The sequence below is a fragment of the Pezoporus wallicus genome, unplaced genomic scaffold, assembly GCF_028554395.1.
Source record: "Pezoporus wallicus isolate ANWC-B61680 ecotype Strahan unplaced genomic scaffold, APGP_CSIRO_Pwel_v1 contig_5069, whole genome shotgun sequence".
Lineage (NCBI taxonomy): Eukaryota > Metazoa > Chordata > Aves > Psittaciformes > Psittacidae > Pezoporus > Pezoporus wallicus.
In genome coordinates this window covers 2,906,927-2,923,107 of record NW_026642361.1, presented here as the reverse complement: position 1 = coordinate 2,923,107, position 16,181 = coordinate 2,906,927, and the positions used below count along the sequence as shown (strand labels likewise).

At 34.7% G+C, this 16,181-nt stretch overlaps 2 protein-coding genes across 8 annotated transcripts in view; one reads left to right on the top strand and one right to left on the bottom strand.

The window, feature by feature from the left end:
- The window catches only part of PPFIA2 (PTPRF interacting protein alpha 2), a 313,295-nt gene that overhangs the window by 25,733 nt on the left and 271,381 nt on the right, over positions 1-16,181 (bottom strand). For 6 of the 7 annotated variants that reach the window (XR_008974940.1, XR_008974939.1, XR_008974941.1 and 3 more), the window contains 2 exons: positions 14,941-15,095; positions 11,198-11,291 (listed from right to left, as the gene is read on the bottom strand). Coding sequence is in view for 2 of the 7 variants with exons in the window: in XM_057429558.1 (XP_057285541.1) it covers positions 11,198-11,291; positions 14,941-15,095 (249 nt within the window). In the remaining 5 variants the exon portion in view is untranslated. The remainder of the gene's footprint in view (positions 1-11,197; positions 11,292-14,940; positions 15,096-16,181) is intronic. The other variant, XR_008974938.1, reaches the window with a different exon arrangement.
- Positions 1-16,181, top strand: part of ACSS3 (acyl-CoA synthetase short chain family member 3) — a 177,705-nt gene that overhangs the window by 119,822 nt on the left and 41,702 nt on the right. The window lies entirely within an intron of this gene.

The window sequence follows — 16,181 nt, the reverse complement described above, 5'->3', positions numbered from 1 at the left end:
TTATGAAGAAAAGGCTCCCTCCCATGAAGCAAACAAGAAATAACAGCTTAGGAATTCTGATATACATAATGCATACAGTTTGTGTAGTCCAGACACTGTCTTGAAGGAACTTGAACACTGTTTCAACACAGATCTTCACATTTCTCCAAATAATAGCATTTACACTGATAGCTCTATTAGGGTTCACATGAAAAGTCCTAAGGGCTATTATATTAAACATATTATGATGTCTTAGTTAAAATATAATCATAAATGTGAGATGAACTGAAAAGCAGGCACAGTGAAATCAAGAGCCAAATCATGTTTGCAAAATACAAGCAGAATCAATTTTAAAAATTTTGGCTAATAGGCAATTTAGATTTTGTGAAATGGCCTTTACTCATAGATGTTTTCTTAAAAAAGGTAACAAACAAAAGTGTTTACCTTGCATATCCTCTGATTATTATTACTGACATTATCATGATTTATCACCAGTACTAGAAAGTTTAATTTACCACAAAATATTTTACATGATTCTAGCAGAGAAGTAGACAGTAATGACAGACCAAATATGTTATATTCATCTGAGTAATCCCATGATTTCAATTTAAGATTAAGCACATCTGCCTCTTGAAAGCAAACATACTCATACTCAAAGACTTATAAATTCAGGAGAGAAGATTGCTATTCAATTAAGCTGGATTTGGATTTTATCTTTTCTATTGTTGTTTGCTAAATATTTAAGAGAGGCTAGAATCCTATAGCTAAAGTCACTGTATGACAAAATAAGGTAGCTGAATTTGTATAAATTAATAATGGTATTAAATGTGCAATAAACCCCAAGTTACATTTTATGTATTTATTTAAATTAATGTGGTAACTCCTGTTCTCTTTGAGTTTTTTATCTTTATACCTTTAGAAAGCTATAGCTTGTACATGTTTTAAATGAATTAATTTTTCTCAATAAATGACAAAATATATTCAAGAAAATATAACATTTGTATGATAAATCAAAGAGGAGATGAAGATTTTAAACTTGATATCAGGTTAAAAAAAAAAACTTGTGAAAACCAAAATAGTAAAAGTATATGCACAAATAAAATATTATTGTACTACTACAGAGCATGAGGGCTCAACCAAAAAGATATAAATTGTGTAGTCTGGGTTCCTAGAGTATTTACAATCTTGAGTCTTCTGTGATGTAACTAGGAATATATGCTTTAATAACATTCATTTATCTAGGCTGTCACTCTCAGGATTTTTTCACTGACTTAAACTTTCAAATGTCTTCACAATTCTGGGCTTTCCACCTTCCCAAAACTGTTTATTAAAAGAAAAAAAAATCAAATAAAAATCACCAGAATTAGTCTCCCATTATTTAATCCATTCTGTCATTCCCTGCAGGAGCAAGTCCTGATCTGAATTTTTGTATGCTTTTGAGGTTATTTTGAATACTTTGAAAGTTTTCATTTGGGTTAGTTTTCTGTATGGACTGTTACACAAGGTTCACGGAAAAACAAAAAGAAATAAGTATAAAAGATAGGAAATAAACATGGTGCTGAAAATGAGTATGTTCAGCAACCATGGTGTTTTAACTTACCCAGATATGCTTTTCATGAGATGGAGAGAGATGAATGGAAAAAAAAAAGCACATAAATGTTAATGAACATATAGTAGCCCATAAAAAATAAAAATCATATGATAGATAAAATAATGCTAACATTATAACTAAAGAAATCTTTCTAACTGGCCTTTGAATGTTTTAAAGAAGTTAAATGTTCTTGTGAAGAACAGATGCATCTGTCAAAATGAGATTTTCATTAAACTGATTTTGGCTACTTATTAGGTACTCAGCATGGCACATCCTCCATCTACAATACATATTTGTGCCAGTAATATGTAAATACAGTGAATGTAGAATAGATTTTCAAATCCAAGCATTTACCCAGATTTGAATTCTTACATAATGATTTTTGTGTAACACCAAAAATCCTGAAAATCCCAAACCTGTGGATTTAAGCAAATTAACATAGAGAAACAGTAAAACTGAGCGTACTACAAACCAGTGTTTACTTTTCTATGTGCACTTTATTAATATTTGAGCAAAATATTTTAGAGGAATCATAAATGATGTAGACTCCATTTCTCTTTGAATATTCAGATGTCATGTACATAGATGACTATCATTTTTTAATGGTCATACTAACAAAAGATTAGTAGCAATACTGGTATTAGTGATTTGCCCTCAAGGTAACCTATCCTTGCCAATATAATTAGTAACCATATCTGCAGGAGAAAGCAAGATGTTATCAAAAATAATAAACTTTCTTCAGCATCCTTTAATTGCCATCATAAAAAAAATTATATGCCTGAATGAAACCCAGACATCTCAGAATATTATACTTCTATTAAGAAGTGATTTATAGAGATATAAAAATGCTTGGTGGAGATAGCTGTAGAAAACTTGGGGATGAGAAGTCTGTGCTCCGATAATAATTAAGAAAAGACTGCAGACATTTCAGTGAGTTCAGGAGGGCGCTGGTTTCAAGACCTTAAATTTTATTTTCATGTATGTGGTATGAGCAGAACAGCTGGGAGAGAGGAGAGAGAGCACAATACAGAGAAGCAGATGGAAACAAATGACAAATTTAGACACAGAAGGTTTAGGAAAGAAAGGTTAAGGAAGAGAAGAACAACAAAGGTATGCAATATAAATAAAGGACTAGAGAACTAGTCAAATGATTACAAAACCCGATGGAAGTAGCACTAGAATTGAATATGAATTGATGATTCATGCTCATTTTCTACTGAGCTAACTGTAAAGACTGACTTGAACACCTTTGCTGGAAAAACTTTTAATTTTGGACCTTCAGAGTCTATTAAACCAGAACTCTCACTCCTTTCTTCTTCCTCCTCTGAATAGTCCTTTGGGTATGGGTAGAGAGAAATAAGCTGGGGAATTAATTAGAATGCAAGTAATTTTCTGGCAGTTTTAATGAGTTGGCAGTTGCAGTCGCTTGGGAATAACTTATGGGACCTGAAGGCCATTGCAGTCTCCCTCATTATAGAAGCAGAGAATCAAGGGACATTACTTCACTGCCTGAGCACCTTGTCTGCAGAATAATAAAATACAGAAGAAAAAAAATGGATCTTTATATTTTAGCTTTTGACTTTTCATCATCATTTTATTGAAGTAACATAATATCCTTAGACATACATTAAACTAAAAGTTAAGTTGACTTTTTTCCCTCTGCTGTGTTTTATTACTTATTCTCTTAAACCCTAATTCTACAGTTAATCTGACAGGATATTTCATCTGTGGAGATCACTGTTTAGAAAGCCAGTTGCATGCATATAGGTAGATGCTTATATTTATGCATAAATCCAAAACTGCAATAGGTAGGCTTATATTTGTAAAACAGTGAGGGAATGGGTTTTGTTCTGCTTTTATTTGACAAAAAACTTGCAACTTCTTGATAGAAATGTCCTTTTCTTCTATGAGGAAAAGAATAAAAAAGGGAAAAGGATAAAAATAATATTCTTTAAAATACAAGACTTATTAAAAATGTGATTAGATATAGAATAAAATATATCAATTTTTTCATCCTCAGAATAATTTGAATAAGGTTTAATAATCCTCTGAAGATACATACCCACATATTCTTATATTTGTAATATTAAGAAGGCTCCAAGCCTCTTAGAGAATAATATATATAATAATACAGTAATATATATAATAAGAATAATTTGGCTATCTACAATAGCCAGATATATTTTAACATTGCAAAAGCTTTGACTGACTAATGACTTGAAACGTCTTCCAGTAAGTGTTAAAAATATTTCCTAAAGGAATTAATTTTAAAAATAAAATTAATTCTATGTCTGTCTCAAGGATTAGACACCAATCCAGCCAAGGCAATCATGATGAACACAGCAGACAATCCTAATCTCCATATCAGAACCCTGAATACCTCTCCTTCCTCAACTGGAAGAAGAAAACAGAAAATAATAGATACTGAACACAGTACTGTTTTCTAGAAAGGAAGTACTAAAGATCAGTCTCAAAGCTACTAACAACATCAGGTAGTTTCTCAGAGATGGGGTAGGAAAGGAAGAAATTAAATAGAAAATTTGAATTTTCCTACAGATTCAGTAAATAAAAGACTGGGGGGGGGGGAAGGCATCACATTTTACATCAGTGTAAAAAAAAAATCATGCACATTTAGGACATAATGGTGTATAACAAGCATTAAGTATTCAGGAACATTAGATGGATGGCACAGAAAAAGTCCTTAATTAATCCAATTGGATTAATTTTTCCAAAATATGTGCAATTAGGAAAACCATTAAAACCAGCTATTTGTATACGGCAGAGGACGGAGATTATCTGTAGTCACAAATACACTATGACAAATTCTAATTGCAGTTGCACACACAAAACCCAGTTAAAGGGGCACTGTGTGGATTTAAAAGCACCTAAAAGATAACTATGATGTCTCAGACTCTTATCCCCCCAAAAGGTCTACCCAAACATTTTTTCAAGTAGCCTGTTGACAGTGATCTAAAACTTAAGTTTGCTTGTAAAGAAATGGAAGTCCCAGTGTTCTGGGCTTTTTTACTGATTTTATTTAAATGTGAATGCCACACTTATCTCTATCATCTCCCAAGTTTTGAAGGCTATATAGGAATGAACATCAAAAAAAGAAAAGAAACAGAACCATTAGGAATTTGTCAAATTTATCAAAGGAACTTAAAATATCATTCTTTCTTTTCTAAGTAGAAAGGAAGAAGAGTCAATACAACATGCTGTTCTGCTCATATGGAAGTTACTGCTGTTTAATATGTACATCGCTGTAGTCAGCTGAGACTTTAGCAGCACTGCAATTCTTTCTGCAAGGTTAATTCTAAAGCTATGAATACTAAGAATTTATTTTTATACAGTAATTTTACATATGAGAATTACTTAAGTCTTGATTTTGCAAGGCAAATAAAAACCTGTACCTGTGGAGTAAATCTCCCCAAAACAAGTTCATCTGAAAGAACGGCTTAATTTGATTTTCCTAGGAAAATATAAACCTCACATCTTAAGCTTGTTTTGGAAATATGGAATTAATAGATTCTTGTCCAGATTCAAAACAAAATTGAAGAAAAAAGTGAAGCTAAAGCTCTGCTCAACTCATCCTAACACCACCAGGACCAATGGCATTACAAGACATTGCCGTTATTTCATTGGTTATGTAGTAATAATTGGTTTTCAAATGTTCATATTAATACACTGGGGAATTATCAGCTTCTGCTTGGAATTCTGTCAGTAGGATCCAGGCTAGCTGACTTGCACGCAAATATATTTTCATGGACATAACTTGTATTTGGGCTTGCTGAGGAGGCAACGGCATTGGCCAGTTTCAAACTGTGTTAGCAGCATGCACAAGGTCAAATCCACCTCCGTGTGGCAATCTAGGGCTACACACCAGTTAAATATCTCTCAAACCTTGTCTCTTGTTAGTGCCTTGCACAGGATGAAATAAACACACCCTGTAAAATATCAGTGATTATGACTAGTCATTACATACTTTTTATGCAACATAAAAGACTTTTCTTCAGCATTGTTGTGGTTTAGCCCATACTAGCTACTATGAAGAAAATTATCACAGCCAAAACCAGCACAAGCATGCTGCCTTCTTCAGGCAGATATTTATTTGGTACTGTATTGCATACTGTTGCAGATCAAATCAAACAGTACATTTGAAAAGGATATGGATTACTGGTACTCAGAGCTATACTGCACTTTGAGCTGTAGACTTTAGAGCACTTGAGACTATAGAGCTGTATTTGCCATTAGTGAGGCTTTTAGGCAAGGATGATTTGACATCACTCCTGGGCAAAATTGCAGACAAGGAGAATACAGCTGATGCTCACTAGGGAAATTTACAAAAAGGGAAGCAAACAAGTTTCTATTTGTTAGTATTATTTCAAGTTTGGCTGAATTCACTGTTAAAGAAGATTTTTATAAAGGGTTCATTGTATGTTCTTTTAGTGAAAAGGACAGTAAAATATTTATACATCTTCTGTAAAGTGTCTTAATTTGCCACCTGAGACGAGGTCAGTAGGGATGTGCGTTTTCAAGGCAGATACAGATTATTTGGTTTTAGGCACAGTGGTATCTACTCTTTTTCTGAGGTATGAATTGTCTTGTGGGACACATGCTAATCAATTTCTGCTGTCCCAGAAGGGACTATGCCTCTATCTGAACCCTTTGAGAACCTTTATGAGTTCGGACAGAAATCGGACTGACCTGAAACTGCCTATGCTGGGTCCCAGCCTGGGCTATAATAACAACTCTAAGTGAATGCCAAGGCCAAGTTATTGTGCACAGCCATAATATTTGGTTGAAAAGACATCCATGAAGGATGACATCATGAAGAGCTGGAACAGTGTATACACAATCATGGAGAAATGGCAGCCGGAGTCCACTACAAAATTCAGAATTGGAAATTAGGTAGTCATTTTTCATACGCACACTGGTTAATCACACACACACACACAAAATAATGGAAGAGAAAAACTCTATTTTTCATTTCAGTGATGAGTGTCTTCTGGACAGTATACCTTAATCAAATAAAAATTATGACTGAGATGAGTGCCAATTATTTGAATCATCAGGGGCATCAAATGTAATGGTGACATATAGGGATCAGTGCCATTAATACTTTTAGTCCTAAACTATGGTTTTCTTGATGAAAGTACTCATTAGGCAAATAGGCTGTGAGCATCAGACAAAAGGCAAAATATATTATATAAAAAATATTTTGTATAGAACAAGTCAAATGGAATATAAAAGCTAGTTTAAATAACAAAAATGCAATACATTATTCTTTGTCACACGACAACATCATTTATTTTCACCAAACGATGTAATAACACCCTAACCACTCTAAATACCCCTGACACTCATTTTTTGTTTTGTAAGCCTGCATGCTCTATTTACAAATAGTAAGACTTAAAAACTTGTAATATTAACTAGAGCTGTTCAGTGTCTGAGAGTAAAGATCTATGGATGAGTCAGCCAACTTAATTAATCTTTTTAGATTATTCTAGGAACATGTTGGATCTAATTTAAAAAATTTACACAGCTTCCTTAATTTCTCTTTGATGCCTTAGGAGAAAGACTCGTTTCCAAGAAATCTACTGGAATAACCAAATGTTGGATGAATAGACTCTTGTTTAAGTTTTATAAATGTCTAGCATATCACAGAGGCAAACTGTTAATTACATTTTAATGATGTCTAAGCAGTCAATTGAAACTGAAAGAAATTTTACATCTAAATAGTGTCTTCTAAGCAAGAAGCAGGAAAATGCTGAAATTTAAGTTAATGACACTACAATCACCAGAGAGAGAACTGGTCTCCAGAATTACCATGATTTCTCATACTTCTCTGAGTGAAACATATTATTCGGTAAGCTATTCTATACCTGTAAATTGCACTAAAACACTACCACACGCCACAGTACGTTTGTAACTCCATGAGCACAGAGAAGGGTCAATGCATGTGCTGGCTATTTGGGGAGCAGGTGGCCAGGGCACCTAGTGGACCATTAGTATCTACTGGCTATAGCAGCTGGCAATTTGAAACATAATGCTTCTTCATCCCTGGGGTAGGGACATCCTTGCTGAATTACTGATGAGAATACATTAAAAAATACAAAATTAGAAATTTAGCATTTTAAGGTATTTTTTACTTAAGAGATTAATTCAGCTGAAAGAAATGGATAACATCTTAAGGAATTCATCCTTTTATATTAACTTCTGTCAATTTTTAATTTCTAATTCAAAGCTAATTGCAAACTGTTGAAGCTCATGAGTACTGCTCACAGAACTCATGTGTTGATCACAGTGATGAATCAGACCTCTGGTTTCATGTCAAGGGGAGACTCCTTGCTTTCCTGCACCAGAACTACCATTTAACTGAAAGAGAAGTTCACTGAGCTTTTAACAGTGCTGAAAGCCATTTCACTTGACTTACATGTGCAAGAGAGAATCACAAATTCCGTGTGTGGTGTTATTGCTGGTTTAATAGAGAAAGAAATTGGCTGCATACAGAAAGATCATCCAGACCTAAAATGTAATACAAAGGAGTGCCTCCCTGCTTTAACCTATGCTTCATTCTTTTAATGTATCTGGCTTTTTTTGTGTTTTATGTCCTAATCTAAAATTAGCAGTAGAAATCCTTACAAGGTGAATTGCTCTGCTCTCTGTGTTCCAGCAACTGAGCTCACTGTACCTGTAGGGTTTATAGGGCAGTTTTGTTTATCAGTAAAATGGAATCAAATGTTTGGACTTAAATCTTATTGCTGCATCCTAAGATAGAAAATTATCCTCAGACTTCTGCTATTACCTCTTATAAAGACCGCACACACATTAACATTATCCTTGTTGTTACATAGCATAATATTCCCATCTGAATTACCCATATAAGTAAACTTGCAGCTACTGTTAAGGCTCTGCTTCCAGAGGGAATTATGCATTGTGCTTATAAGTGTTAGCAGAAAGGAATCTGACCTACTGAGACAAACTTTTCATTTAAGTGACTTTCTGGACGGTTTCAACTTAACACTTTCTGAGGTAAAACATGCAAATATAAGACTGCATTTTTTACAATTAATTGTTAATTCATTTATACCTGTCCTGGGTTCAGCAGTAGCAGTCATTTTTCTCCTTCTTGGTAGCTGGTGCAGTGCTGTGTTTTGACTTTCGGCCTGGGAACAGAGCTGATAACAGTGATGTTTTGGTTTGGCCAAGGACTTTGTGAGCCTCATGCTCTCCCAGGGAAGAGAGGAGGCCAGGAGGAAGCAGAGACAGGACAGCTGACCCAAATTGACCAAAGAGGTATTCCATACCACAGCACGTCATGCCCAGGATGTAACTGGGAGTTACCTGGAAGGGCTGGGACTGCGGGGTTGGAGGAGGTACCGGTCAGAGCTTGGTCGGGCTGGGGGGGGGGATTTATCAGTTGGCTGGTGCTGAGATGTTATATTCTCTTCCCTTGTTATTTCCTTTATCATTGTTATTATTGGTGGTAGCAGTAGTGATCTGTGTTATACCTTAGTTACTAAACTGTTCTTATCTCAACCCGTGAGAGTTGCATTCTTTTCGATTCTCCTCTCTGTCCCCCTGGGAGCAGGGAAAGGGAAAGAAGGGGGGGAGTGAGTGAACGAGTTGCCTGACTGGGTTTAAACCACGACAATACCCTATTGATTGCTTGGCTCCCTAATCACTATCATAATTCAGTAGAACCTCATGTATATTTCTAATACAAAATGTTACATATTTCCCATATCACATATCTTGTACAACTATGAAATATATATAGAAAACTTTCTCCAAAAGTAAATTAGCAGTAATCTTAAAAGCAGTTGTAAGGATTCCAAAGTGAGAAACTATGAAGACAGAAGAATCTAAAGGAATAGGGAAAAAAAACAAAAATGACATAGGTATATAGCATATACTGATGATAAATAGTATACAGTTCAGACTAGATGAACAGTCCTATTCATGAAGGAAAGACTACTTTCCTTCCAGCAGAGAACATTCTGATTATATCTAGTCCATAAAGAACCGAAGACACACAGACACAGGAGAAAAAAAAGAAAGACTTGAAAAGCAGAAAGCATGGAAAAGTCTGTCTGTGTGAGATTAGACATACGTATAAAAACAGAATACTTGTACACCTACTATTTCCAGACCCAAAACTTGGTAGGCACTCTCATATGTTGAGTAGTCATGTCAAGTATGCAGTAGTATGTGTCAAGTCTGAAGTTATTTTATCCAGTTTAAAGAACTAACATATGAAAAAAAATGAACAAAGGGAACACATTTGTCCCTTCAAAGTGATTTCAATACCGTAGTACCTTCAGTCCTCAGAGCTGGAAGATAAATAGGGACTTCAAAAAACAGGCTGCTGAAAATTCACTGATATTCTTTAGAATGATAATGACAGCATCAGAAATGTTGTCTAGGTTTAGTGAAAAAGCATAGCAATATAAACTTTCCACTCATATATTTCTAAATGACTAATGACTGATTGAAATGTATCAATAAGAAATTCAGGGACAAAACTCATCAACTGATATCCCTGTGAATGTTATTGTGAGTTTCTTAATTTAAAACATTTCTTCTCTCTCAGCTAGCACAGTGACTGCTTCTCTAATTGCTAAATTGAGGCTGATTTAAATGAAACACATTTTTACGCTACATGGATGTTTACATTGAAGTTGTATTTCATCAGGAGATTTATATGAAAGTAGTGATTAAAAATACTCTCTATATAAATTTAAAGAGATGCTGAAACTATCTCTAGATTCTTTGGATTAGAATTGCAAATTCTCTTGAAACTTTGCAAAGGAACATTGAAAGACTGAAAGAAACTTGAAATCCCTGCAAATTTAAAAAATTAGGCTTTCAGAATCCAAATAATAGCACTAAAGTTAATGGCTATGGATGAAAAATGAACCTGTTTGTTTGCAAAATGAATTTGCAGTCACTTTTAAGTACCACCTTTTTTCTCTGACACCCTCTAATTACACTGGAATTGTGATGTTGCCAAGAGGGCTCTTTTGTGTTTGTAGCTTTATTTTAATAGCTCTCCGTAGGTGCTGGTAGCTGTTATGAGTCAGGGTACTGATTTTACAAGGAGGGACAGCAAATATAGTATTAAATTATTATATGATTTATGCAAACAAAAGCTAGGTTGCCATTTGCTGACAGACAAAAAGAAAGTGAAGCTGCTAGGGTTTATGGGGAGCCTTTGACTTCTATAGACAGAAATAACCAGATGTTCAATAGATAATGCAAAACAAAATATTTTTCTTTACCTTATGAAAATAATTTATCTATGTAGTGAGTCACTAAATGTCTGCCTATTTTTAAAGAATTGTACAGTCAAAAGGAATTCATGACAATGTGAAATAGAAAATGTCTCTTTCTCATAAGCCTACATCCTTTCACAGATGAAACAATACTGTGCAACTGACAGACTGAATAGTTTTCCTTATAATTTATATGCAGCTTTAAAACTTTTAAACTGGAAAAAAACTTACTAAGTACTAAACTGCCATAGTGGATGATCTTGCTTCTCATTGCACATGTATAAAAACAACACAAAACTTGATGTTTGAATTAAGTTTGAGCCAATGAAAGTCACATGAGAAAGGTACTCACTTTTTCTTTAGTCTTCGGTCCTTTTCTGCTTGGGTTCCAAGTTTTCCTAATCCCAGAGATTCCTGAGCTGCTGCCTCTGTTTCCATGTAGCCTCCTGGAAAACAAAACAAACCAAGCCCCATCATATTTTCCCATAGCTCTTTCCCAGTTTTTTCCCACCCTCAACCCTTCAATCTCCCTCCCACCCACCACTACCACCTATGTTTGTTTCCTTAAACCATGATACTTGGTGTTTGTGGACAACATTTATCACCTACGGATGTAAATTTTTGCAAGCATTTGCTATGTGGAAAAGAGTAGAAGTAGAGGTAAAGACTTTCCTCCTTGTGTTTAGCAGAAGTTTAAGAAGAGAGCAACTTTATTTCCTTTGCTTGTTTTTCCTTGCCTCCTGAAGATCAATCTCATAGTCCTAAGTAAGCAATGCCCTCACCATTTTTTAATCTTAGTTGTGAAATGTACAAATGAAAGGGCCTTCTCAAGAACTCAAGCTCTCAAGAACTTGTCATTATTATTGACATAATATAGCATTATGTAATGTTGTACTATTAAAGTCTTCATTTTGCTCTCATAGAGAGTCTTGGAGTTTTGTTGTCATTATCCCTGTGAACTCCCAAGCCAGAGACGACACAAAGAATCTGTCAGAGAATTAAAAAGCCTCACAGGTCTTCCTGGATGTGTCTCATGGGCACCTAATTCCTGTCAAAGGCATGGGAACTTGAATAACTTACACAGAGTGACAAGGAAAGGTTGTGGTAAACAAGGACACCTGGACCGATAAGGTCATATTATGAACTAAGGACATTACTGCTACTGTATGATGAGCATGGATCATACAGTATATCCTCTAATGTGACTTTCCCAGTGCAGAAGCAGAAAGATGCTCTGACTTTTTTATTGCTGCCTGGATTCAAGGAAGAAGGGACCTGCGTATGTGTCTAGTGTGGTATTCCCCAAGTGGGTAAGTTTAAAATCAAACAAATAAATAATAAACAAAAGACACCCATGGTCCCTGTAACATTCCTTTTCCCTCTTCCTGTAATTAATCTTGAAGAATATAGAAATCTTGATTCTGAGAAAGATCTCCTAAGGCATGAATTTACCTTTGAACACAAATGGTTTGACAGAGGTTGTAAAACTAGCAAATTACAAAATAATGAAATTTTGGCAAGTTTAGCAGTAGAAAACTAATCATTTCAGAGCTCTGCAGGGAATGCAGAGCAAGGAGATCTTTTGGGTGATAACCTGGCTCTGTTGAAGTTTGTGGTGAAACTTTGGAGGTTACAGTATTGCTTCTTAAATATAAGTATATATTACATGTGTATTATATATATATTACATATAAGTATATATTACATGTGTTTTTTAGAGCTATTATAGAATTAGTTATGGAAATATGATGTGTACTTATGCTGTATAATATCACTGGGATCCCTAATATCCTCTGCATTGACATGAACATTTAAAGTGCTCTTTAAGCATAATTGTGTGCATGTGCAAATACGCATATATAAGAAAACAAATTAATGTTTCTGTAGCTAAAAATTACATTTATTACATCTTCAATATTTCATAAGCTATTGAAGAAATTTTCCATATTAAAAATTAGTATGTATCTATATTGGAGTGTTTAATTTAAACAAGGAATTAAATAAAATTCCTTTATTTATGTTGTATAATAAATTTAAGTTGTAAAACCCATACGAATATATTGCAGTGCAGTAATGGTAGGGCTTACTATCTTGATTTCTGTGATACAGTAACTTACTATAAATAGAACTATTAATTACATAGCTGCACAGATAGCCTACCTTCATAGGATTGATCCAAGTACTACCATGATATTTTTTAAATCTTATTTGGTCTTTAATATACAGCTATTGAATGAAAATTGTCACTCAATATTTGGTTTTCTTTTGATATCTTAAGAATTAAGATGAGAAAAACTATAATTCAGCAGCTCAATGCTGTTTCAATTTCTAAAAATATTTTGCATCTACTTTTGGGGCAGTTAATAGTCCTACTGTTATTTTCATACATGCCTGTAAACCTAGTTTGCTTAATTAAAACGTGAATTATACTGAAATTTTTGCTGTTTCATTTAATAGCAAATCTTCACTAATATTGTTCTGTGATTTCATGAGCTAGTGTCGAGACTTACAAATAAGTTTTATCCAATTATACGTATGTCTTATTACACATGGTGGGTATTATTAAGAAACTAGTCTTTGCAGATTACATTGTTCCTGCTATTTTATTTTTGTTCTACATTGCAAGAAACTGCAGGGAAGACTAACATTTTGTTACACCTTTATCCTCTGTGTTCCTGAATTACTGTGAAATCATAGATTATTATGCATAATCTACCACTACCAATAAAATTGGTTTTATGGAATGTAAATATGAATTAATATTGCACACTGAAGTTATACTGTTCTCCATCAGTGCAGATGGTGACATGCAGGTGTATTTGAAAGGCTCATTTAATAGATGCTGAAATACATTACACTATTAAAAAGATTGAATAAATGACTTTTATTCTTCTTATAGTGGGAATAAAACCCAATTTAAATTGTGATTAGAGTTTTTTTTCCAAGAACACAAAGTTTCATGAGATACGAGAAAAGTTGGAGTATAAATGGAGAATGCTCAGTTATTTGAGTTTTTGATACTCTGACCTGAATGTTACCTTATTTTATTCTGTATGATTTTAGTGATGGATTTTTTAGTTGTGATAAGGACATGTTTTAATATGAATTTATTTTTTTTATTTTAGGTTTACATATTGTAAGCCCTTAAAATTCTTTTACAGGTATTGTTTGGTCACCATGGCAGTAAAAATTTAGTCCCTCACAAATCACATTATGTGACATCTTCCTAACTAAGAAATAGCTACTATCTCTATTTTACTGACACATCTATTCCAATTTGATGGTTTGTTGGAATGTGCATACATACTAATCTTAATCTAGCTAGATCAGACGGCCTAGCAGTACAGACTGCAGCTAAGGATGTATTTGTCTACCCAGGCATGCAGACTATGAGCCTTTGCTAAAGATGGTCATTTCACCATTAGCTTATGCTACCTAAGGTAATTAAATAAAGTTATGTTATGACTTTTTGTTTGTTTGTTGTTTTTTTTTTTAATTTTGCATGTAGTGTGTATTTTCCTATGGAAAATCACAGAGGAAAATTTTTACCAGGAATTAATTAGACTAGGGTCTTCTTAGCAAGGGAAAAGGAGAGAAGTATTAGAAAGAAAACAAAGCATTGCTGTGAGCAGCATAGCTAATTGAAAGAGTATTGTGAGGACATTCAGTGATAGGCACTAGCAGGCATCAATCGACACAATGAAATGTGAAAAGCAACACACTTACTTGCAAGGACCTTCCCTATCACATAGCTACACTGCTTATAGCGGTTTATTACTTACTCCTTTCTCAGCTCCTCTTTATTTGGCTATTTGAAGATACACTGCTAGCACTTCTACCTTAGTTCAAAAGACTACTGAAGCAGTAGGTTCAGTGAAGAGGATGACTCTAGTAATTTGTGCCAGAAGTCTCTTTTCATTTATGTTATAGCAAACTCATGACAAATACAACTGCTGATAGCAATGAAGTTTAATGGAAAAGTTCTGCCAGACAAAACAGAAAAATAAGCAAATTGGAAACTGAAAAGCAGCAAAATTAAAAATAGGAAAATGACTGTGAAATGTTGATGTTAGCTTGTTACCACTAATGCCTTACTGAGCTGTCCAAGACGAGCCTTCTCTTTTTTACCGAACAAGCGTCCTATCGAAGACTTGATTCCTTTCTTCTTGGGAGCTTTGTGTAGGGAGTCCTGGCTGCTATTGACACTGCCAAGACCAATGCTTTCTTGCTCCAATGAAGCAGGCAAGCTACTACAAAATGATAATAAAGAAATGGAATAGATAACATGGCAACATTTGCAGGTAAGATTTTTCTTTCTGAGCAGTTCTGCAAACAAATTGGTTATACTTCAGCAATGATCTCCTAACAAGTGAAACAATCACACCATCTTCTTTAAACAATTTAGTAACATGCGGGGCAATACAAGATCAAATTTTGTCCATCAGTCTGAATGGATCATACTGGAAAAAAAAAGGCTGAAAGTAAATAAATATTTTCAATTTGCTAAGAAAAATTGATGAAAAACACAAGAATCAGCCTGCAGTTTGTCTTTCTAGGATTTGAAGTTTCACTCCTTCTAGTAATGATTGACACTGTACCTCAAAAAACAAATACTCAGCATATATGGGCAGGGTCTAAAGTGGCAATAGTCACACCATCGCATTCAACTGGGGAATAAGCCAAGCCAAGCCAACCAGAGCAGCAACAAATGTTCTTCAGCTGCCTCCCAAGATGAGAACCAGAAGGCCAGCCACCTCAAGGGTATGTATGGCTAAGGTGTATGGATCCTTTTGCATCCCTCCTGGGAAACCCACATGCTCAATTACCTCTCTGAAATGCCTGTACACCAATGCATGCAGCATGAGGAATAAACACGAAGAATTAGAGAGATGTGCGCACTCACAGGGCCATGATATCATAACAATTACAGAGATATGGTGGGATACCTAACATGACCGAAATGCTGTCATAGATGGCTATGTATTTTACAGGAAAGATAGGCCAGAAAGTCGAGGTGGTGGAATTGCCCTTTATGTGAAAGCAATGGGAATGTATTAAGGTCTGCACAGGGGCAGATGAAGAACCAGTTGAAAACTTAAGAGTAAGAATTAAGGGACAGGCTAACATGGGTGCTACTGTTGAAGGTGTTTACTACAGGCAACTCGATCAGGAAGAAGTTGTTGATGAGTCCTTCTAAAAACAGCTGGAAGTAGCTTCATGATCACAGGCTCTGGTTCTCACGGGGGACTTCAACCTGATAGTTGTTGGAGAGACAACATGGCTAAAGATACACAGTCCAGAAAATTCCTGAACAAAACTGGTGATAACCTTTTGCC